This window comes from Pocillopora damicornis, chromosome 2, assembly GCF_964200805.1.
Source record: "Pocillopora damicornis chromosome 2, jaPocDami1.2, whole genome shotgun sequence".
NCBI lineage: Eukaryota > Metazoa > Cnidaria > Anthozoa > Scleractinia > Pocilloporidae > Pocillopora > Pocillopora damicornis.
In genome coordinates this window covers 10673225-10697523 of record NC_142671.1, presented here as the reverse complement: position 1 = coordinate 10697523, position 24299 = coordinate 10673225, and the positions used below count along the sequence as shown (strand labels likewise).

General features: G+C 38.1%; 3 protein-coding genes across 7 annotated transcripts; all 3 read left to right on the top strand.

Moving 5' to 3' along the window:
- Window positions 1-1105: 1105 nt before the first annotated feature.
- Window positions 1106-6715, top strand: LOC113670826 (uncharacterized). 2 transcript variants are annotated; one of them, XM_089195465.1, is made up of 7 exons: window positions 1106-1256; window positions 2485-2768; window positions 2997-3246; window positions 3748-4072; window positions 4568-4680; window positions 5180-5363; window positions 5633-6715. In XM_089195465.1, the coding sequence occupies exons 2-7, from the start codon at window positions 2485-2487 to the stop codon at window positions 5683-5685; spliced, it is 1209 nt and encodes a 402-aa protein (XP_089051591.1). In that variant the 5' UTR covers window positions 1106-1256; the 3' UTR covers window positions 5686-6715. The 2 variants fall into 2 exon arrangements, with proteins under 2 accessions (XP_089051591.1, XP_089051590.1); XM_089195464.1 differs by having other exon boundaries at window positions 2994-3246.
- Window positions 6716-7851: 1136 nt separating this feature from the next.
- Window positions 7852-13265, top strand: LOC113670927 (uncharacterized). Of its 3 annotated transcripts, none has more exons than XM_089195461.1 (7): window positions 7852-8086; window positions 9859-10142; window positions 10527-10776; window positions 10899-11226; window positions 11525-11661; window positions 12231-12417; window positions 12654-13265. In XM_089195461.1, exons 1-7 carry the CDS (start codon window positions 8084-8086, stop codon window positions 12710-12712), a joined length of 1248 nt encoding a protein of 415 aa, XP_089051587.1. In that variant the 5' UTR covers window positions 7852-8083; the 3' UTR covers window positions 12713-13265. The 3 variants fall into 3 exon arrangements, with proteins under 3 accessions (XP_089051587.1, XP_027042943.2, XP_089051589.1); XM_027187142.2 differs by lacking the exon at window positions 7852-8086 and adding an exon at window positions 9548-9706; XM_089195463.1 differs by lacking the exons at window positions 7852-8086; window positions 9859-10142 and adding an exon at window positions 9654-9826.
- Window positions 13266-15780: 2515 nt separating this feature from the next.
- Window positions 15781-22418, top strand: LOC113670907 (uncharacterized). Of its 2 annotated transcripts, none has more exons than XM_027187120.2 (7): window positions 15781-16079; window positions 17975-18273; window positions 18568-18817; window positions 19841-20177; window positions 20425-20537; window positions 20909-21095; window positions 22101-22418. In XM_027187120.2, exons 2-7 carry the CDS (start codon window positions 17975-17977, stop codon window positions 22160-22162), a joined length of 1248 nt encoding a protein of 415 aa, XP_027042921.2. In that variant the 5' UTR covers window positions 15781-16079; the 3' UTR covers window positions 22163-22418. The 2 variants fall into 2 exon arrangements, with proteins under 2 accessions (XP_027042921.2, XP_027042922.2); XM_027187121.2 differs by lacking the exon at window positions 15781-16079 and adding an exon at window positions 17169-17385.
- Window positions 22419-24299: the final 1881 nt, after the last annotated feature.

Sequence of the window (24299 nt, the reverse complement as noted above, 5' to 3'; positions counted from 1 at the left end):
GCTGAAGTACAAGAATTTCTGTGGAGTAAAACCCCGGTGGCAATTTTTTTATGCTCTATACGTGCTTTCGTCACAGATTAAGCTTAAGAGGGATCTGCCACCGATTAAGAATATGATTAGGCCATTAGCAAACTTATCGAGATAAATGAGTTGATTTTTAAAGCAATAGTTTTCCTTGGTGTCACAGTCATAATCATGTTCAGAGGGAACAACATCAGCCGTTCAGTAAGCTTAGCATATTGTAACCGTAAACAGAATTTTGTATAAAGGCAATGAAAGGAAATCTTCAAAAAGTTCTCTTGCTTCTCTCCTGGAGAACTTAGCAATGTCAAGTCACTTCGCTAACAATTATTTTCCATCTGCCCCCATCCCTCGCCTAAATGTTCTTATTGGTTACAGTAATGAAACCCTCTTGCGGACTTTTCTTGTTGTTGAGTTGGTCGATCGAAAGATTCTTAGCGGGGAAATTGAAGAGTCAACTTCCCGCTCGTAATTTAAAATTTCCGGTCGATGAGCATGAAAAGACAAGAAAAGCTGAACTTGAATTGTTTTAACACTCCACAGAAAAATTTCTTTGCCTTTCTATTTTTCCCGGGAAGTCCGCCAAAGAGCCTCAACTTCATGCACTCGACCCAGTTTTCATAAATCACGTTCAAACATCCTGTACATGGTCTATCATAATCGCAAGCATTTCCTCCAAAGAGGATTGCAAAAACCAGTGCGCAACGAAAAGTATGAGCCAAGAAATAAAACAGTTTGACGACCAACGTACTTTTTTTTTTTTAATTTCGATCCCGTAAGTTATTTTCACTCGTTAAAAACGCTCATCGTGGTTGCCGTTAACACTCTCATTACCTTCCCTCTTTGCTGAGCCCCTCCTCACTTGGAGAGTTTACACTTTTTTGGTTTGAAATATCAAAAGTTTTCAACCACATTCATGGAATAAATAGGACATTCATGAAATAATAGGAATAAAAAACCGACGAGTTGCTCGTTGGCCTTCAGTTAGTCTTGAACAAATTCCCCTGCCCACCCCTCCCTGGTGGGTTCTCCACCCCAAAACATTTCCTGCCCAAAGATCATGAAGTACATCATTAAAGAAACCGAAATTAATCATACCATGATATCGGTACAGCTTGTCCGATTTAAATACGTGAAGTGAGAGTCAATGTTGGCGTGAATTAACGCATCAGAACTTAAAGGTTTTGTCAGCTGGGATCAAAACAGTATTTAACAACACGATTTTGTTTCAGACGGTATGTAGTTTTTATTCCATTTCCATACTTGAACAAACACCGCTCTGATTCCAGCCATCCAATTATTTTATAGTATTTGAAAGTCTATAGATGACTATTTACAATATCGTTCATAATATTTTCAATGACGAAATTGATATATTAAAGTTCCTGGAGCGTCAAAGTTCTCGGTGTATTCAGTACGGTCATGGCACTTAGAAAACTAGAAAGAATTTCAACTGTACTACGCTGAATTCATGGCAATTTTGCCGGAATTATAATCAGGGGGTCTGGAATTCAAGTCGTTTACGCTGATTCTTGGCGAATTTTTCCTTGTTTGTCATTTTGAAGTTTCAAGGTTTTTTGTGCGTTTTCCGCAGATAGCCAAGTGGTCTTTCTCTTCACTGTTAGGATTTAAATTCTTTTATTTATTTTTGCTTGTGTTCATTTCTTTGGTTACACATACACATTGGATGATTAAAACATTAATAGTTTGGTGCTGTATTAATCTATAAATCTATTAGAGCTCGGTGTTGTTCTTCTAGAGAAAGATCTTGCGCTGACGAAAATGAAAAAGTTATGTTTTCATTTCTATTTTAATCAAATTTGTTGTTCTTTTTATACATTGAAAGAAATGATCTTAATGCGCATGCGTTTCGTTCGTTTACACAAACACTAACTGGCAATTCAAATGAGCCCTTGGAAATAACGATGAACGAATTGCAATGATCTGAATATACCTTCAGAGAATGACAATTTAGATTTAACACACTATTCGCATGTGCAGAACAAGAATTCTATAAAGACTTTTAATAGCAGTCTCATTTCCAGATACTCACTCGGTCTGTTGTGAAGTTTGATCCACACTTATGTCATACTAGAATATTTGGCTCTTAACCGGTTTACTGTCCTTGCAAATGCGGCAAAATAATTTTTATTAGGAATTAAAGTAGGTTTTGACGAACTTTTGTTTACTTTATCTTCAAGTTGAAAATCTGTTAATAATACAGTGACTCCGGCTTGCACGGCATGAAATATTATACATAAACCTTGCTATTTTTTCTTCAAAGGATAACTCTGTACAAAAATCGTAACTAATGTCAAGGTATATAGGATTTGAATGTTCACTAGACTTACCAGTTTGTAACCAATGCGATCGCGTAATACTTCACAAATAAGAAAGCTTAAGAGACGGTTCGCAAAAATAGAAGTCGCAAGTAAGACGTGATTTTATTTGACTTGTTTCCAGATGTTAGAAGAAAGACTACGAAAGTTTGCTCAGGAGAACTTTAGCCATAGATACTATCCTATTCTTCATGGAGAGTCTGAGAAAATACAGCCACTAACGCTTGCTGTAAAAAGGACTCGGTCATTATGGAAGCGACCACGCGCAAAACATGAAATCATAGTCCTTTCAGAAATGGCGAAATATGTTCAAGGTGACAGAGAAGCTAAAGTGTTGCGTGATTTCTTGGAATCTCAAGTCAAAAAGGAAATGTTTCAGTCCAAACCGACCATTGATATGGGTAACAGGTAAATCATCGATAGAGAGGTTCAAAGGTCATGTAGAAACCTAACAAGCTCCAAGCTCCTCTATTATTTAGTTTTTCTGTTGGTATCTGTTCGAGATACTTAAAAAACTTGCTCTACAGCGTTATGTTCCCCAACATTGGCATTTCGGTCAAACCTTCTGAGGCCGATTTTAACTACAGATTGAGTAAGACTTAAATTCGCTATCTAACTTTTCATTTATCCCAGTAGAGCTCAGGAGTGCAGTACAAGTGTTTCAGGATATCTGCATGCAACCATCAAGATCAGTGGTGATCAAAAAATTCTAAAACTGGGTGCACTGAGCCAGAAATACATTGACGACCCAGATCTCCGTGGAATACTTGCAAAGACACCTTTAGATTACAACAAAATGAAAGGCTTTGAAGGGAATGAACTGTTTTTAGTAACGTCTGTAATTTCCAGCGAGAAATTTCAACTTGAAGGAGAGAGAAACGAAAAGGTATCTATCAGTATTTGATAAAAAAAAAGGATGCTAAAAAGGGCTGCAACCTTTCCGTTAACTACCATTTTGCTTTGAAAATGAGGTCAATTCATGTCCGAATAATGCATGCATGATATTGACAACAAACATTTTCCTCGTCAATCAATTTCAAGCAGCAGTTTGTTGCTGTGGAGATCCTAGGCCCTACTCCTCCATCCCCGTATTTTTTAGAAAAAAGGAAAAGTCAAAAGGCTTTATTTCGCTACAAGGTAAAAAATCTTCCTACTCTCAAATAGTTACCAGATACTCAGGATTTATGCAGCAAGTAAAGACGGTCCTCGGTTGATTATAGTGACTGAGAGTTTTACGAGATGAAGACGTTGGTTCTACCCCGAGTTGAGAGAGCTTCCATCCGAGAAAACACTTTATTTTGAGAAATAACCCTTCCCTCACAACCCAAATTGCTAAATTTCAGACGAAGTGATGCACTTACTCATCGAAAGGGACATTTTATTGCAGATCGAGACTGAAGTTAATGGTGAATTGCCTTCGCAAACGGCGAGTCCCATCTCCAGCTATTTTTTTCCACGCAGAAAAGTGCATTCTCGCTACTTCAGCTCATTTTTTCCTCTAGAGATGGCATCCAGAACCTCCGCAGCGCCGATCCTCTTCAAGTGTTGCCATGTTGATTACCTAAAGGATGAAAACAGACTGGAAATCCGGAAAGGAGAATATGTTGGTAAAACAGTTACCAAGGACGTGTTTGGCGGCTATTCTGCCAAAGAGGACCCGGATTATGATAGCACCTACGTGGAAATATACTCAGATGAGACTAACCTAGCAGGTAAGAGTGGTTGATAATAGGGCTGCTGTCATTTTTACAAATAGATCTGGGACTTAACGACTCTAAGGCGAGTTCCCAGTCGACAAAGAGGAAAAGATTTAAGATCAAGTTTTGAGTTAAATGGTATAGAAATACATTCTTTGTGAAGCGTTTTGTACTTTTAGAGCTAAAGACATCGCTGAACTGTTTTTATTGGACGAAACTGAGCTCTTACCCTACTGAAATGTTGAACTGCTAACGTGTCTGTACTTTTTTTTACCGTAGGGTTCGTTTTATGGTATTAAAGAATATTGCTTCTTCCTGTTAAACATTACGCAAGTTTGCTTTCCCACTGTTTCATTGTTCTATAGGAAGATTTTTAACCATAAGTCGTGCTCGTCTGAGAAAGTAAAAGTTTCCACCGTCACTGCGATTTTTTCACATTGAGCAAAAAAATCCTAACGTAGCACGGTGTAGTGTGACCGAATTTCAGGAATGCCATTTTTCCTCCACCAGATCCTTTTATTACAGAAGATTTCAAGAGACTTGACCCTATACTAAACAAAGTGCTTCTACCAATCAAAGATAGAGAACAGCGTAAGGCACTCCTCAAGAAGTATCTGTATTGGGTAAGTTGACCTTAGGCATAAGGTTTCAATACACCGAGTCGCCTTGCGAATAGCCATTAAATTGAATGAAGGATCGTTTGAAGTCGATCGCATGTCCTGTTTCGTCTGGCTTTCTCTCTGTTGGTCTGTCTACTCTTTATCTGTGATTCTCTTTTCGCTGTGTTTCTGATGCCTTGAAGTCTCTCTCTGCAAACAAGCCTGGCTACCTGCTTGCGTCTGTCTGTCGATTTTGGTAACCTTTTTTTCGGTTCTCGATCGATGCTCGCATTGCCATAAAGAATATATAACTACATAAAAGTTTATCGAAAAAATTTCAGGATTTACGGACAATCACTCTAAAGAGACGATTCGCCAAATAATATATTCATAATCAAGGCCATCAAAAGTTTCGAGTTATTATATCACTTACACTCCTACATTGACAGTTGATCTGATCGTTGCTAACATTTAGACTTGTTGGCAAAAGAATATTGATTTTCTCTCGTTTTTTGGTCATTAGTTTGAAACAGCTTTAAAAACAGGTCAAAACAGGTTTCTGGTTCCGGAGCCAATAATTCCAGGTGACAGGGAGTTTCTCAGAATTGCCAATATTTCCTGTGATGAGGAAACGAATACGTTGGATCTGGAGGCTCTCACCGAAGACGACATTCATGGATATGCTGTTGTCCTCAGGAACCTTTTCGGTAAGAGAACAGTTTCACTTGAACTACCAGTAATGGTGCAATTTTACCATGCCCGTTAGTATGTAAACCTTAATCCAAGTCTCGAAACATTTTTGCCATGTTTACAACAAAACGAGTCTTTGTTCTGCAGACAGCTGCGGACACCCCTATTAACTGCGCTAGTCACTTGAAACTTTTTTATCATTGACTGTAACATAGTGTATCAACCACATAATCAACTAATGTAGGTTTTTTTTAGAAGTGATCACGAACGCTAACTTTTTCCACAGGTTTATCGGACGAAACGTGGGAAGCAATTGAGAAGGATGGCGCAAAACCTTGACCCATGACTCACTTAAAATTGAGCAATGTTGCTTTTGCATGTTTTACATTGAATCAGAAGCTTATTAAGCGATTTACGCTGCAAAGTTTTGACTCAAGGAAAATGAGATTTAAACGGATAAAGGAAGTAACATGGTAGTATAAAGACACCAAGTATTTAAGAATAAACGGAAAAAAACGAGCATTGACAAAGGTGGCGAGGAATTAAAAACTATAACATTAAAGGCGGCAGGCCCATCTCTTTGAAATGGGTAAACTGTGGTATACACTCTTTTAGAAGAGTTTTCAACTGAATGTCGAAACAATTACGGGATTGTCCCGTTTTTCCGTTTTTTTCTTTACTTCGTTAAGTAGTTGGTCCTAAATTAAGAGAAATGCAATTGGGTCACTTGCGTTTTCCCGCGCTTCAGTAAGTTTGCTCATTAAGACCTCATTGGCCTTTCAAGACTTTTTTTTTTGAGTGACTAATGTGATCACTTTGGTTTTGGTTCTAGGAACCTCAATCGAAATGTGCTTCATTTGAAAAGAAAACCCGTTTCACCGAGCAGTTCTGTAGAATGCCGATTTTATTTGATCCTTTTGAGTAAGTCGAAAATAGTTCAAAATTGGGGTTTGACGACAAAACTTTTTTTAAAGAACTTGATATTTTTAGCGAGGAGGGGAAGTCAGTTCTGTTGTCGTCCACAAGCTCCTTGTCGGCAATAAAACAATTTCAATTGTTTCAATTGTGCTGTCAGCAAAAGTCTCGAAAAATGTCTCCCCCTATTCACAGTGAAATGAGTGTGTGTTCAGCGGACACCTCTATCGAGTGGACACGGACACCAGAATTAACCGCACTCATTACTTGAAACCTTTCAATCAATGAGAAGCATGCTTTGCCCTGTAGTCAACAGAAGCTGGTTTCCCCAAAGTGATCATGTACGCTGACGTTTTGACAGATTCATGCGATACGACTGAAAACCAGTGCCGCCAACGAAATTTATGAATATTCATGAATGTCGAAAAACAAAATATATTCAATGGCAAACGTACCTATTTCTTTGTTCTTATTGATCCTGCAAGGAATCCTCGTTAGTTGAAGAGAGCCTCCTACTGACTTCTTTACCGCGGTTGCTGTCAACACTCCACTTTAGAGACAAGCTGTTCTTTGGCCTTCAGTTTGTTTTCAATAACTTCTCCTTCCCCTTCTTGGTGGATCTCCTCCCAGATACGCATCCTATCTAAAAACAGTGTAGTTTAGTATTATCAAATGAGTTGATAACGTAAATTGGCTTCCGTAATGAGTTTAAAAGCTGACGTTTCGAGCGTTAGCCCTTCGTCAGAGCGATCAGGGAAGGGCTTTGACGAAGGGCTAACACTCGAAACCTCAGCTTTTAAACACTTTACGGTGGCCGATTTACGTTATCAACTCGGTTGATAATGCTAAATTACCCTAGCCTGTTTTACTCTCCCACCGACGCAGCACTACAGTTTCCTTAGAGACTTACCCCTTTTATTAATCCATCTAAGAGCAATCTAAGTTAGAAATCCCCACTTCTCCCCCTTTTCCCTTCGTTCCAGTGGACTTAAATATAATTCCATCGACTTTTCTTTCCAGATACCTCTCGTTTTAAAACCAAGTGAAACACTGGAAAATCAAACTTTAGCTTTTTTCACGTGTAGGCTAATAAGTTCCCCAAAAGCGAACTAATACTTATTCAAGGAAAAGATACCTCTGAAAAGAACTCTTGTGCGGGTAGCTGTGAAAACAACTTTTAACCTGACATTGAAATCTGAACGAAACGACCAAAAACTCGACCGCTCATTTGATTTTAAAGAAACGACAAAGATGACTGTTCAAGCGAATATATTACCATTCTAAGGCATACGACCAGTTTTCACGGATGTCGTAAGTTTAATAAAAGAGAAACGCTCTGATGGTTTCTGGGGAATACGATACGCATCGGACTTCCACAACGAATCAGCCCTCACCTTCGCAAGTGCCGGAGTCGTGGTCGCTAAGCTGAAAAATATTTTGAATCTGTGAACGAATGAAGTTACCCGCGCATACCAAAAAAGCGAAATTGTCTCAATTTAGTTAAGAGAAAATCGATTCTCTCTCAAAAACATCACCAAAAGTGCAAATGAATACATTTTATTTTAAACATCGCAAAAAACAAACAAACAAAAAACAAAACAAAACAAGAAAGAAAACAAGAAGCCTCAAATTCCACGATCGGGAGGTCTGTGGTAGCAAACGTCATTGAAGAAACCGAAATTAGTCTTGTTGTCAGATAAATACAGCTTGTCGGATTTAAATATACGAAGCGGGAGGCCATGGAAGAATGAATTAACGCACCATAACTTTCGTTGGTGTCATTAAGATCAAAACAACATTGAACACAATTATTTTGTTGCAAATGGTAGGTCGTTTTTCTTTCTTTTCCCATATTTTATTAACTATTATTTTGATTTCAACTATGCAACTATTTGTTCTCATTTTAAATTCTAATAATTTCCATTTATAAGATCATTCGCAATATTTCAACGACAAACGTGGTTTGTTAAAAACTCGGCTCATTCAGCCGTAGTGTTTACAAAAAGAGGAAAGTTGAAGGAATTTGAACTGTGCTGAGTTTGTTGAAGCTTGCTGGAATTGGCGTCAAAAGGTCTCGAATTCAAATCATATACGCTGATATCTTGGCGATATCTTTCTTTTGTTCCTCACGATTTCCTGTTAACCTACCCTCTCAGTTAAGCTGTTAACCTTTTGTTGCATTTGTGTTCGTCCGCATTTCCTTTTTGGAAGGTATTCCAACCCGTTCCTCCCCTAACTACGAACTGAGCTACGAAACCACATGTGAGGAGCGAGTCAGGGGAATTTGAAAACAGCTTGAAATTAAATGAATTTCATTGGACCTTCGCATAAAAATCAAGCAAAGAAAAGATCCTCGTAGGTGGACTGTGATTTAAACAAATGCAGAGACAAAGCCTGAAAATAACATTTGCTTTTACCAGCATTGCAGTCCACAAAATTTATTTCATTTATTGTTTGTCTTTTTTTCTAGTTAAGGTTTTACCGTTCTTGCATGTTTGCATGTTTACGCTCTTTAGATACGTTTCCTGGTCAGTTATATGGTTTGGCGTTTTTATCTATTTATCAATCTACTGATAGTTTGTTGCGCACGTTAAATGAAACATATTTTTCGTTTAAGTGTTGTTCTTCTTGAGGAAAATGTTCGCTGACGAAAATGAAAAAGTTGTATTTTCATTTCCATTTAATCCAGTTTACCGTTTGTGGTTTGCGGTGTGAGAAAATGAAGATGAAGACGTAATTGCATCGATCCGATAGTAGATCATCGAAATGAGAAATGAGCATACGGATATTGTTGCCGGGATTATGTTATTGCGGAAGTATGTGTCAGCAATGTCGTTAAATTGCTGTGCATCTGGGATATTTTTGGAAATGCCTTCACCACGCGCTAAACATGCCAGAACTACATATAATAGTAAATAGGGGTGATACATTTTAGTTTCGACGGATGTAAGAGGACTCTAAAAAAATCAATATGAAATAATTTTGATGCGCATGCGCTGCATTAATTAGCACAAACATTAATTGGTACCTCAATCTTTGAGCTGGAATGATCGCAATTTTCCTTCACAGAGTGAGAATGTAGCACGAAATACACTAGTTGCACATACGGAACAAGAATACCATAAAAAAACTATCAATAGCATTCTCAGTTTCAACTAGTGACGCCGTTTGTTGTGCTGCTTTATCCACTTGTACGTCATACCAGAAAATTTGGCTCCTGACACGTGTATAGTCTTTGGCAAATGAGGCAGAAGTATTGTTATCAGGAAGTAGAGTAGGAGATGACGAACTTTTGTTTTCTATATCTTCACAGCTGCAAATCTATTAATAATGTTGTGACTCTGGCTTTTTAGAGATTCGGCCCACAGAGAGAAACAAAATTAGTACACTTCGCTCTTTCCTGTTCGACGGATAACTTTGCAAAGAAAACGTGACTAATGTCGAGGTATACAGAACTTCGGCGTTCGCTGGACTGGTCTTTTTGTTCCTGATATATATAAATATAACATAAATAAGAAACTAAACAAGTAAGAAGAGAGACGGTTCACGGAAAGAGAAATCGCAAGTAAGACATGATTTTATTTGATTTGTTTCCAGATGTTAGAAGAAGGACTACGAAAGTTTGCTCAGGAGAACTTTAGCCATAGATACTATCCCATTCTTCATGGAGAATGTGAGAAAATACAGCCACTAGCGCTTGCTGTAAAAAGGTCTCGGCCAATATGGAAGCGACCACACGGAAAACATGAAATCATAGTCCTTGCGGAAATGGCGAAATATGTTGAAAATGACGAAATAGTTAAGGTGTTCCGTGATTCCTTGGGATCTCAAGTCAAAGAGGAAATGTTTCAGTCCAAACCGACCATCGATATGGGTAACAGGTAAATCATTGATAGAGAGGTTGATCCATGCCATTGTGATAGTATCAATGGGTTAATTGTTAGCCGTAAAAGGGTTCAACCGTTAGACGTAGAATGGACAAATTGTATCCGTTGGTTGTAAAATGGCAAAATTTTGACAGTTAGCCGTAAAAGTCATCACCCCATTGAGACTCCATTTTGTGAACACTGGTTTTGCTCTTCGTTCCTCTGCTCGTTAGTCATTTGTTGGTATTTTGTTCGAAATACTTGAAAAGCACACAAATAAACTTTTACGTTCCCCAATATTCGCATGGTGTCATTACGCTAGTCAGACCTCCAACGGAAGATGTCGATTACTGATTGAATAAGCCGCTACTAGTTCTTGCTTTTTATTTACCCCGTTAGTGCTAAGGCGTACAGTATGGGTGTCTCAGGATATCTGGAGGGAACCATTAAGATCAGTGGTGATCAAGGAGTTCTAAAACTGGGTAGATTGAGCCAGAAATACATTGACGATCCAGATCTCCGTGGAATACTCGCAAATACGCCTTTAGATCACAACAAAATGAAAGGATTTAAAAGCGATGAACTGTTTCTGATTACATCTGTGATTTCAAGCGAGAAATTTCAACTTGAAGGAGAGAGAAAGCAAGAGGTAAATATCGGTATTGGAGAAATGACCCCTTTCTGCACACTTCAAACAGCTGAATTTCTGACGGAGTGTTTAGCAAATTTGCCAACTCATCGAAAGATATGTTTGTGTTGATCTTATTTCAGACCGAGGCCGAATTCAATAGCGAAGTGCCACAAATAGCGGCGAATTCCTTCATCAGATATTTTATTCCAGCTGGAAAAGTACATGCTCGCTTCTTCAGCACATTTCTTCCTCCAGAGGTGGCATCCAGAAACTCCGCTGCACCGATCCTCTTCAAGTGTTGCCATGTTGATTACCTAAAGGATGAAAACAGACTGGAAATCCGGAAAGGAGAATACGTTGGTAAAACAGTTTGCAGAGACATGTTCGGCGGCGATCCTACCGAAGAAGACCCGGATTATGATAGTACCTACGTGGAAATATACTCAGAAGATCAGACTGATTTACCTGGTAAGAGTGTTAGATACACAGATTTCTGTTATTTTCACATATAGATCAGGGGCCTGATGACTTCAAGGCAAGTTCGACATCGAGACTGGGTGACATTTGAGTTAAATTACTTAGCGAAACTCCAATTACATGTAATTGTCGTTGTTTCATAGGAAGATCTCAGAGTAGAGATCATACTCATCTGAGAAACAACATATCCCATTTTTTTTTACCATATTTTTATCATTAAGTGGGATAAACCTGACATAGCACGGTGGACTGTAACAGAATTTCAAGGACGCTATTTTTCTCCAACCAGATGAACTTAATCCAGAAGATATCAAGAAACTTAATCCAGAAGATATCAAGAAACTTGATCTTGTACTTACCAAAGTACTTCTACCAACAAAGAATAGAGAAGAGTGTAAAGCGCTTGTAGAGAAGTACCTGATCTGGGTAAGTCGACCTTATACATTAATTTCAATGTATTTAATTGCCTTACGAGTACCATCAGATTGTAAGTGGGATCCTTTGAAAAGGATTGTCTTTCTGTTAGTCTGTTTGCTCTTTCCTTGTGATTTTTTTTTGTGCCTGACGCCTGAATTCTCTGTCTTTAAACCAGCCTGCTTGCTACCAAAAACTGCTCTTTGTTTTCCGATTGATGCTGGCATCGCCACATAGACTACACACAACTGTGTACCGAAAAGTTTCATGGTTTTCTAGCAGCGGCTTTGAAAAGACGATTGTCTGAATGAGCTATTTATATATTAAGTCGATCAAACGTTTCGATTTATTATGTCAACTACAATCTTAGTTCGACTATTGATCTGAGCTTTGTTGTTCAAAGAGCGGAAAACACCATCCAATGGATAAATTGCTATCCAGTAGATAAGTGTTACCTAAACGTACTGCGCTATTGCTGTTGCAACTGCACCGGATAGAAATTTGCTCTAACGATAGGGTTATCCACCCTTCGAACAAACGGAGCCTGATCATCGCTAACATTTAGAAATTCTTTTCAATAGTTTGAAACCGCGTTGAAAAGTGACCAGACCAAGTTTCTGATTAAGCAGCCAATAACACGAGCTGATTGTGAGTTTCTCAGAATTGCTGCCTATCTTTCCTGCTCCGTGGGAGCGAATACGTTGGATCTGGGGGCTCTTACCAAAGACGACATTCATGGATATGCTGTCGTCTTCAGGATACTTTCCGGTAAGAATCATCACCAATAATGCAATCGCATCGTACCCCGTATCAAGCAGACGCTAATCTAGGTCTCCAGAAACTTCTCCCATGTTTACAGCGGAAAAAGTCCGTGTTCCACTGACAGCTCTATTGAGCGGACGTGGACACGATAGTTACCCGCGCTCGTTCCTTGACAGGTGTGCCATGTAATCAGCAAATACAGGTTTTTCAGAAATGATAATGCACGTAACCATTTTCCACAGGTTTATCTGACGAAAAATGGGAAGAAATTGAGAAGGATGGCGCAAACCTTATGCCATAACTAAGTTAAAGATGAGCAACGTTGTTTTCACATTGAATCACAAGCTTAGAAAAGGAGATAATTCAAAATGTCTTAACTCGTTAAGTTTAGAGGAGATAAGCTTTAAATATATTAAGAAAGTAGTTTGCTTGTATATAAACAGACACCAGGTTTATAAATTAAACAGGAAAGGACGGGCGTGGTCGAAGGTTTAACACCAAAAGCGTAGGATGGCAGGCGAATCTCTTCAATATTAGTAAAATGTGACATAAAATATTTTTTAGAGTAGTTCTCAATTTAGTGTCAAGGGTAATCCGGGATTGCTTTGGTTTGGCTTCATTAGTGGAGAAAACCCGCGCTACTCAAAACTAAAACCAAAGACGACTGGGTCACTCGTGTTTTCCCGCGTTTCAGGCAGTTTGATTGTATTTGCTTTGAGTTCTCACTAACTGCTTGTGATATTTTCCTTTGTTTCGACTTTTTCCTTTGTTTCGACTTTTTTGTGATTCGACTTTTTTGTGATTATTTTGGTTTAAAAACTCACTCGAAACACGCGTCTAATGGCAATGAAAAACTTTTTCTCTGTAAAGCAGAATACCTATTTTCATCTGATCCTTTTGAGTAAGGAAACTAGTTTAAAATTTAAAATTTTGCGACCAAACTGTTGTAGGAATTGAAAGATTTTTGAGTGCTCTCTGAGCGGTTAATGTCCACGAACAAATTTCGAACACATTTACACGCCAAACACATTCACAATAGCCTCTATTTTCGTGCCAAATAGAGACTGCTGTTTATGTATATTTAAGCTAATTATATTTAAGTTAATAAAAACGATTTCTCACGTATGAAATTTGTTCATAAATTGTATTTAGAAAGTTTATAGGGGAGAGGAACTGAATTTTGAGCAAGGTGTACTTCGAATCGGCCGATTTGCAAACTCGTGTACACCTCCTTAAGCTTCTAAAGAAACAGTGATGCTGTATTGGTGGCTGAGAATAATAAGATAATTTGGTTCTATCAACTGAGTTGATAACGTGAAGAAATCCTCATAAAGAGTTTCTAAGCTGAAGTTTCGAGCGTTAGCCCTTTGTCAGAGCGAAGGGCGAACACTCTGACGAAGGGCTAACGCTCGAAACGTTAGCTTAGAAACTCTTTACGATGGTTAATATGGGTTATCAACCCAGTTGATAAAACCAAAAGAACCAAATATTAAGGCTAAGTTCATGTTACACCCGTGGATGTAGTTATGGAGGTAGGAGGTTTTCAATCAGGCAAATACCAGGTACAGGGATTGAGTCTCTAAACTTATTTTATCAATTCTATCAGATATATTTTTGGAGAAAAAATAATTATGTCATCTTAATAAAAAAGTGTATTGACTTATTTTATGCAGTCTCTCATAGCTTCATGTTCCGATGCTTTTATAATACCATTTTGTTCTCGCTACATGAGACATCAAACCTCCACTTCACTCCACTTCACTTAAGTAAGGCATCACATTGTCGGAGCCACCGACCCCCCCCCCTCCCCGCTGAGACCTCGCCAGGCGTCACGTTCTCTGCATTTCCTACTGCGATAGCCATTTGGTTCTTAAATGGAATTCTCGACTTATTATTCCGACTCTCTGATTTTGTAGAGGGGCAGGGGCTGTTCTTAGTCGAAGCTATACCTCGAATAATCTAAAAAGGATAAGCAAGCAAGCTCACCTCATCGACCACAAGATTAGTGTTTATTTGATGAGCACTAAGGCCAAAAGTAAGAAGGCTCTGGATGCAGGTTAATTAGGCCTTTCTGAATGGTTCGATTACATAATCAATCGAAACAGTTATATGAAATAAACATATTGAAAGTAGCTGTCATAATTTGCCATGAGTACGGGAGAAACTATGAAGAAAATATCACTCGTAGCTTTAAGCATGTCAGTCAATTATTTAACCATCCCTCCTTGAATAGATTGACACCTTGCTATGATGAAAAGGCTTTCATGAAACCTTGCCTATTTCGGAATCAAATCTATGGGCAAGGATCTTTCCCTAATGCAGATTCACGTGACAGGCACTGATCAAAGCTGAAGGGGAATGTCCCTATCATGGTAACAGTGGTTTTCAGCGCCACAATTCTGCACAGATTGCCTTTTGTAATTTCATTACCTGGCCGGTGCAAATTGGGAGAACAAAGGAGGGGGTAAGGGGTAACGAGGGGGGGGGGGAGGGGTGCTGAAGATCACGTGCTGGCAGAGGATAAAGAAGAAAAGTAATTATTGTTAGGGTGGCGAGTTAAGGGGACACAAATTGACATCCGTAGCCTGATAGGTCCACGTTCGAGCCGCCGCTGTTATGTTGTTTTATCGCCATGATGCCTCTCCCTCCCCCTCCAAGGGGTACATAAATATTAGGGTAACAGCACGATTTATCGGCAAATTTCTCGAGGGAGGGGGGTGGGATGCTAAATGTGCTGAACCAGCATATCGTTCTCGTGCTCTCAATGATCGCGGCCTCAACACCCAACATGTTGAGTGCAGCATACTTGTATGAGGAGATGTTTTTAATGAAATATTTTTTGTGGTCGAAATTAAATGTATTCCTTTAAATACGAAAGTAATTATCAGGAGAATGATTTTTAACTAGGAAATACAACACCTCCTCTCGGCGAAGGCGATGAGAAACGGTGTTCCTCGCAAACTTTATCATAATTCGGGCGTGCGGGTAAGATAGATTAGAAAGGTTAATAAGAATGTATATTGTCAACATTTGTGTCCATCCTAAGGCGACACAAGTTTCATAACAAAGGGTTTTCCCTAATTATTGAGGTGCCATCGTGTTTTAAAAATCCTCTGAAATGCACGATGAAATTTAACTCAGTTCCGAAAGGAGGGAAAATCTTAATTTTAGCAGAAATAACGTAACCCTGAAGTGTCTTCGAAAAAAAAGTAACATAAAATATTTACTCGCGCCTTTTCCAGATGACTGACATAGATTTATTCATGGAAAACATCCGCGTAAAAAACCGAAATATTGGATTTGGTTTCGAGCCTTGATGTACCCACGTCACACAGGCGTAAATGTCATGGGATATCAATAAAAATTAGCATATATATATCATATCTAAGACGAAAATGATGTCTTGGTGTAGCAAAAATACTATTTCGTTATTCCACCGTGACAAGCGCGATTCCAACTTTGTAATCGGCCCAAACTAGCAACAGACGTAATTCACAGAAACTGAAAGAGAGTTGTTTGCTCTAAATTTTTTTGCTACTCATGCTACGTTTATATACGTCTGGTTGTTTCGCAAGATAATGTTGTATTGGACTGAGCTGGCCTAACTCAACTTTAGTTTCTCTGCTAAGGAAACTTCTCAAGCGATTTATGTGACCTTCGATTCTAAGGTATGAGTTGATGTGTTTTTATTCTTTAATGCTTTACTTAATCCATCTCTCATGGCTCTCAGAGGACTACGTCTACAGTTGAAACCAAGGGAGCCAGTACACACACAGAGACCTATTTGAAAGTCTGAATTAAAGAAACGGGCATTATCAAATTGTCTCCAAAGTCTTAAATATGAACCTGTTTCTTAAAACACATACATTTTCGCATTTAAGCTTTGCATTTTTAGAGAAAGTTTCGTTGAAGTTTCACTGATTATTAGCGCCGTACTGTATTTCAAAGAAAGGCTCTTTGTTGCGAATGCTCTGTGCGGGAATTTATGATGTTGAACTTATCTATTGGGATGCTCTTGTCTGTTCAAATGTTGCTAAGAATCGATAAATGACCGAAGGCATGGCTGAACTCTGTATGAAATGAGACTGATTCTTCAGAAAGTTTGAAGAAAACTACGCGAGCATGCTTCTATTTTTTAACATTTTCAGCCAACACTGACTTTCATTTTAATTGCTGTGGCCTGAAAATATTTTCAGTTTTGCAGAACATCTCGGATTGTTCAATAAGGAGCATAGTTATAGTCTCAAGGTACAACTCGACCCTCCTGCTCGACTTTATTTCTTTGACAGAAACGATTTAGTTTCTTTCTCCTATGTACCAATGAAACCTTTTAAGCGACAGTAGAAAAAGAATGAAATCCACAGTGTGGCTCCGTAACGCTTTAGAAATGGCAACGACTAAACTTGGGCCGTAACGATGACCACTTTTGTATAGTTTTTGCTTCTTTTTATCTTCTCGCGTTAGGATTCTACAATTAGTTTTGCTTTGGTAAATCTCATGACAAATAGACACAGCATACTAATGAAAACGTTTTAAAACAATCTCATGCCTTTATTAGGATTTTGAAAAATTGAGGACTAAAGAGAAATAAATATTTGCATTTCTACATTTGGTGGAGAGTTTGGTCGGTTGGACAACGGATTATTGATAGCATAATAAAGATGATGCAATTCGGATTATATTTCTAGAAGCACACTCACTGGGTGATTTTTACATGTGGAGGAAAAAAAACTGAAAAGGCGAGGGGATGTTTCAGTTTTCGAAGGATGCCTTTACCTCGATGAAAAGCTTTTGCGCACCTTACTCTCGAAAAAAAAATTGAAAGACGGAAACTGCTGTCCTATGCAAATACGTGCTGCATATTTATCACTTAAATACGGTCAATCAACGTACACATCATTCTGAAAGCAACACTACACTAATTTGGAGCACGTTTTAGATCTGCACGAGCTTTATCGAAGATCGAGGCTAAAAGTAAGTCATCTCGAATATCCAATGTTTTTTAGGTTATAGTGAACGCACAAATTGCAGTAATATTTGTGAGTCTTCAACCTAACATCTCGTGTTTTAAACCACTTCTTCATACGCCGAGTCGTCTAACAGACGATAGCTTTTTTTTTCACTTCCATCCTCAGCTATCGAAACATTGAAAAGTTGCAAAGCGTTTTGTCGAGTGAAGGAGCGTGCGTCAATATGGTTATTATTCAGGAAGTATATTTTTGCCTTCGATTGCTCGCGGAAAAAGGGGATAAAAGCCAGCTAGTTACTTCTACTTCGAAATAGCAGGGTTCTTGAGGTGATAGATGCTTAAATCCTATATTTTTAGAAAGGGATTTTCTCACTGATTGAAAAAATTCAGGTTTGTTTGGAAGACTTAAAGTCATTAAGAGTTTTTTACTTTGGTTCAGTCTGCTGTCTTCTGCAGAAGACTTTGCCGTTAGCGTTTGCCTCTATTGGCAAATCCTTCTGGTTGTACCCTGTTCATAATCAGTTGTATTATGAAATGCTACTTTGCGTAAGTAAGGCTCACATTTAGTAAAATCATTCGAATCTTTTTTTCCAGATGATAGCAGACGCTCTACGAAAGTTTTCTAAGCAAACTTTTAGCGAAAAAACGTTTCCAGTGCTTCACGGCGAAACGGCGAAAATACAGCCTGGGACATTAGCTGTAAAAAAACATCGGTCGGTATGGAAGCGACCTTATGCAAAACTTGAAATGGTAATCCTTGCTGAACTACGAAAGTATGTCAAACGTGGAGAAGAAATGAAAGCCTTAAGCGAATCTTTCCAATCTAAGATAAAAGAAGAAGTATTTGTACTGAAACAAGAGATTGACAAGAACAAGATTGACGTGTCGGCCAGGTATGACCCTTAATTGGTGCTAATTAATGAAATGAATATTCACTTCTTTCTTTTATTCCTTTGACAACCTAATAAGGAAAAAAGAATTATTTAGGACGCATGTATTAGTGCCTAATTAAAGTCGACTTACAGTAAAAAAAAACACACACACACACAAAAAACACCAACCGCAATTTATCTGACGAAAATAAGAAAGATCAAAATCGTCTCCCTTTCCCTGAACTGTGGGTGTTCCTGTCTTCACAATCAGACGAACTTATATTTTTGCCTGTTTGTTTTTTTTTTGTCATCTAGAGCTGAGGAGCGCCATGAAGGTGTTGAGGGATGCTTAGAGGGAACCATTAAGTTAGGTGATGGACAAGGAGATCTGAAACTTGGAAAACTTCGCCAGCACTATATTGAAGATGCAGACCTTCGCAAAATACTGGCTGAGACTATTCTTGACCCCAACAAGATGAAGAATTTTGACAGGCACGCATTGCTTCTCATAACCTCCGTAATTTACAGCGAGAAATTTGAACTGAAAGGGAAAAGATTGGTGAAGGTATCAATTTAAACCCATGTAACTGAAATTTCATCCTAACAAAAGTTATAACGGGTTCTGTAGAAACACATATCAGAAAACACTCTTTAAATTTATGAAAGCGCTAAAAGAGACCCTAAAAGTGATGATTCATTGAATCACAAGTATGGTTCAGTGAAGAAAGAGATCTCCCGCCGGTGTGAACATTAATTTCAGAACCAGCTTTTGCATGTGGGTATAGATCTAGTATTTTGTAGAACGCCCTTGTTACACAGTTTTCCATGTTCCGAACTGCGGTCAATTCGCGTACGAGTCTTTTCGCCAACGATCAGTTTGCTAACTTGAATGTCTCAGTCACTCGTTTTGACAACGTCTCAGGTCAGTTTGCAGGTAGGTCCTTTCGCTAACGTTTTTAGTTATTTCACCAATGTCTCCTTACATTTTTTTTCTTAAAAGTAACGACAAATGAAAAGGTTGCTCTGTAAGGTGTGGAGGCATAATTTTGTTGTCATTAGGCAGCATTCATTGTCATCATTAAACATACATTTTCGCCATCATCAGGCATCTTTCTCGTGGGCATCGAATTGACTTTAGTTTGTCTTGAATCGACTTTATAAAATCGATTTCGGCTTTTACTGAAACGACCTAAGTCCCCTTACGACTTTCAGCCGATTAGAAGGCGATCAAGTTCTGCCAATGGAATCATTAAACGTTTGTCATAGTTAGCAAAACGTTCTTGAGACGAAAGCGAATCGAACTAAGACGCTAGTGAACTGCTCGCCAGCGAAACAACTCGTGAGTGGAACCTCCCAAAATCATAATATTCAACCTGGATTAAGTGTATATATTCATCAATTCATTGATTTATTTATTTCTTGTTTTGTCTATCCATTTTTTTTTAATATTCTTTTATTCATCTCATTCGTTTTTTATCCTAAGGCTGCAACTTGATCAGTGTGGTGCCTCATTGTTGGTTCCAAAATATTTTTTCTCAATTTATCTCCTTCATTTGCGGTAATTGTGATTTTGTTCACTTAATTTTAGACTGGACGTCAAGTTGAACTGGCTGAAATGGAACATCTGTGTCCATTTCTCAGGTATATTCTGCGTCCCAGTCAACTAACGCAAGTAGACGAGACCTACCGTCCTCCTGAGGTGGCGACCAGGACCTCCGAAGCGCCGTTTCTCTTCAAGTGCTGTCATGTCGAATTTAACAAAGAAACTAATCGACTAGAGATCCGCGAAGGAGAGTTTATCAAAAAAATTGTAGTCAAGGACGAGTTTAAAGAAGAATATCAAGTGGACTCTGATGAAGAGGAAGATGAGGATGGCCATTCATTTGTTGATCTCTATGGTCAAACGGACGAGGCTGATTTGATTGGTGAGAACCACTGTTTTTTTAAGTGTTTTATACTTGTAAAAGGAGCGAGGGAAAGTTGAAAAAATAATTCACTGAGTAGAATTCAAACTTCAGACCTCCCTTTCGTAAAAGACAACAGATTTAGCTCCATAAAACTCTTTTTCCTTTCTTAATTTTTCCTCTTTAATAAAAAGATACTCCTCCAGATTCCTGTGTGGTCAAAATAATCATCTTAAATTTGTTTTTTATTATTTTATTACCTACGCAGATTATTTCACAAAAGACGACTTCCAGAATTTGGACAAAATACTCCAGGATGTCCTTCTACCTTGCAAGAGCAGAAAACAGCGTAAGGCGCTTGTCGAAAAGTATCTCTCCTGGGTAAGACATGCAAGTCGATGCAAACTATATATGCCAGTTCGTTAGTTTTTTCCACCCTTCTTGCAGAAATAATTGTCTTTATGCTTGCTTGAATCCTAGTGTGGATTCATCTGCTTCTCTCTGTTTTTCCTTGCTTGCATTAGTTTAATGAAGTTGAGGATCTCGATACCTCAAGTTTATCAACACCATACTCGCCCCACACATTGTTCTTTGAGCAGTACTATGTTGAATGGAGTTAAAAAGGGAAACTTTAAATTGCAATAGATACGCATCTAAAGTGCATCATTTAGATTAAAAAAAAACCTTTTCTGGTAAGCCTATAAATTTATACATCAGTCTTTGCTAACTTCTACAATTTGTCTCTCTGACAGTTTGAAACAGCATTGACAACAGAGCAGAAAGAAATCCAGATGAAGGAGCCAATTACGTCAGATGATGTTACCTTCCTTTCAAGCGTTGTCTCCGTACCATATATTGAGGGATCAACCAAGTTGGATCTGTCAGATCTCGAGAAGAAGCAAATCCATGGATTTGGAATAATCTTCAAAGTTCTTCATGGTAAGAATGCATCCCTATTTTTTCTGGGCTTCCACCTGCAACTGAACTTCAAAACTATTATTTTCTAAGTTTCTAAAGGCTGTTCTCTGTTACTGCTAAATGTATTTCACAATTTCAGTCCCATGAATGACTTATTAGTAATTTCATCATAACAATTGACTACAATACTTGCCAGAAAGGTGATAAGAAAACGAAAAATTATCAGCGACTAATATGATATGCTTTAATTAGACTACGAATTGGCATAACTAAATGAAATTAAAGAAAAAAAAGTAGCAGATTAAAGATAAAAGACTGAACGTTATGATTTTAGAGGTGAAAGAATTTAACCTTTCCAAACCTAAATTAAGTCACTGGTTGCTTCAGAAAAAAAAATGTTGGACCAAACATGATTTTACAATCTGCCAGAGACGGAAATTCCCTGAATATCACATTGCAAACAAATTTCCATTCCTTATTTGATGGCCAGGGAACGGGAGGCTAGCTCAAAATATAATTTCCCATAGCATAGTTCACCCAGCCTGAAAAAGCACAATGTAGTTCTTCTTCTCTTAAATACTAGAAAAGTTTCCTTCGAACAGATTGCTTCTTAAATGTTATGTTTTGTTTTGTTTTTTTTAACATTAATAGTAGTCATTTTTCAAATTCGCAGAGCTGAATGAAAGAGTACCGATTTGAAAGAACAACAATATTGTCTCTGGACCAAAAATTTATCTTTCAAATCGATTAATCCCCGCGGTATCAACGAGCCCTTTTCATTCTACTAATTTTTTCTTGTTTTCTCGTCACCATATTCCCAACAATAGCGTAGCTCCGTTTTCTCCAAATAAACACACACACAACCCACAATTCCTCCAATCAACCTGACGAAAGGCTAACGCTCGACACGTCAGCTTTGAAACTCTTCACGGTGGTCAATTTATGTTATTAACTCAGTTGATAATACTAAATTACCCTGACTCAAGTAAACATTGACTAATCATGTAACTGAACTTTTTCCAATAGATCTACCTGATGAACAGTGGAAAGAAATTGAAGACCAGCACAAGTCAAATACGAAGAAATAAACTGTTTGACATGACTATATAGAAACAAAAAAAATTCAGGCAAACATTTTGTAGTCATTCTCTTTTACATAACCGTGGTTATTCAGTCTAATTTTGAGAGAAATACTAGTTGTCCACAATAGAACTTGCTATCATTGTAAACTCAAGATATTTCCCAGAGAAATTAAATTTTGTTCAAAAAAAAAGTATTGGGGCTAGTACTTGTCCAATACACACTCTTCACTATTCTTCAACAAACGAAATAAACTGATCATGAGGCCTGGAGCGAGATGAATATTTCAAGCGGCTGCTAAAATAAAATGAAAAATAACAAGTTACCACAACTATACGAAAAACATTGGCAAACGAGAAACACAAAATAAAGGACAACCAAAGACACTTTACAAATGACACAAACAAAGAAAAAATATGAAAAAAAGCAGCACAATATCGATGAAAGTAATGTAAGTAAAAACAAAGAGAACTTAATGAAAAAGCGACAAAGGCAAAAACGTCAAATATTTGTGTTGCCGCCAAATAATTCTGGCGGCAATACAAAGTCTGTAATAGGACGCTCTAATTCTTTTTGGACCTGGTCATGAAAGATGGCTGGCATTATTTAATAATTAAATTCCCTGATGCAAGAAAATTAACACTAACATTAACTGATCGAAAAATCATTTGCTACCGCTGATGAGAAGATGTATAAAAACAGCAAAGACCATTATCTTAAAAGTGTACCTCATGCCCTATGCAAAAACTTTATGCTAGTCAGAAGGTAACATAAAAAGATAAACCGGCAAAATCTGCAAAACTGCTCAAACAGCCGTGAGTTAAAATGAGAGGCAAAGATAATATAGGGACATAGCGTCCGGTTAAGGCCACGATGGCTTGCTTTGTCCTTTTTGTCAGTTGGAACTGTAAACTGACATGTGACTCGCGGAGGCAGACTACTAATGCAAACTTTTTTATTTGATGAAACGTGACTCTCGTCTTGAAGCACGCGGGGATCACGTTTGGCGTATTAGAATTTCTATTACGTAATAATGTGCCGCATACTCGTCTCTCGTTTCGCAGGTAAATAGGGAGTGGGTACGATCGGCCACCCACGTCCATAACAGCTAACAACCTCTCCAGTAGACAACCTGTTTTCCTTGCATAGGCTATGACTAACTACACGCAGATCAAGAAGCTACCGAAAAAGATGGAATCTTAGCCACTACGGCTTTCGGTGGCTGGGGGAGGAGCTCAACAAGAGAGCTTAATTCCCTCGGTTAATCCCTATTTTATTGCTAAAGCAGACGTTGTTGAAAGAGAATGTATCTCAAAAGTACCATTGTGCAGTTAAGACCAGTAAGCCGCGACGTCGAAAGCAATAGGCTTCTTTCAAAGGTTTGCAATGAATTTAGCTATTAGCATTTAAATCAAAGCTTTCCATGCTTCTCGACTCGATTAATTTTTTACCTAGATGTTCGGCAGTCTATATTTTATTTATTAGAATTTTTTTATTACAGTACATGGAAAAATCTTGAAAACGTTCTCTGAATGTAAACCATGTTAGGAAAAGAAAAGAAAATTTTTATATGACATCGCAGCTTGCTTCGTAGTTACGTAATAGCCGATAACGGCGAACAGAGGTTATAGCGTTCTTTATGAATACAAATATTTTATCTAAATATACTGCATAAATAGAGGATATTACATGGCCGCGCGGGATACGAATTTTATCTTCGAGTGCTGAAAGTATCTCTCACGAGTGAGCAAAGCGAACTTGTGAGAGATACTTTCAGCACGAGAAGATAAAATTCGTATCCCCAAGCGGCCATGTATATTGTTCTGTTTATTTTATTTATACTGATGAAATTTCAAAAGAACCGGGTGCATGATGAAGATATGATTTTTTAGTAAAAGGAAAAATCCTGGTATTTCATCAGTATCTATAGAATAAATACATATATACAATCCCACTCTTTTGAAAAGACGAAAAAAAACGTCTCTCTCGATTACATTACTGAGCTCAAAGTTAACCATCTCTTTTAATCTATTTTCGCACGAGACGCTTGCGACATTGCTGATTTTCGCAATATGCAGAACGTGTGGCGAATATGAACCTGTAGTGATGGCCTTGCTTACTATGGAAAGTATTTGTATAACTTAG

Excerpts from the sequence above, each read along its gene's own strand:
- LOC113670927 (XM_089195461.1), top strand. Across the intron at positions 10,143-10,526 it reads ACCATCGATATGGGTAACAG|TGCTAAGGCGTACAGTATGG; the intron begins GTAAATCATTGA and ends TTACCCCGTTAG. Across the intron at positions 11,662-12,230 it reads TAGAGAAGTACCTGATCTGG|TTTGAAACCGCGTTGAAAAG; the intron begins GTAAGTCGACCT and ends TCTTTTCAATAG.
- LOC113670826 (XM_089195464.1), top strand. The coding sequence starts at position 2,485 with ATGTTAGAAGAAAGACTACGAAAGTTTGCTCAGGAGAACTTTAGCCAT. Across the intron at positions 2,769-2,993 it reads ACCATTGATATGGGTAACAG|TAGAGCTCAGGAGTGCAGTA; the intron begins GTAAATCATCGA and ends CATTTATCCCAG. Across the intron at positions 4,073-4,567 it reads AGATGAGACTAACCTAGCAG|ATCCTTTTATTACAGAAGAT; the intron begins GTAAGAGTGGTT and ends TTCCTCCACCAG.
- LOC113670907 (XM_027187120.2), top strand. The coding sequence starts at position 17,975 with ATGATAGCAGACGCTCTACGAAAGTTTTCTAAGCAAACTTTTAGCGAA. Across the intron at positions 20,538-20,908 it reads TCGAAAAGTATCTCTCCTGG|TTTGAAACAGCATTGACAAC; the intron begins GTAAGACATGCA and ends TCTCTCTGACAG. Across the intron at positions 21,096-22,100 it reads AATCTTCAAAGTTCTTCATG|ATCTACCTGATGAACAGTGG; the intron begins GTAAGAATGCAT and ends TTTTTCCAATAG.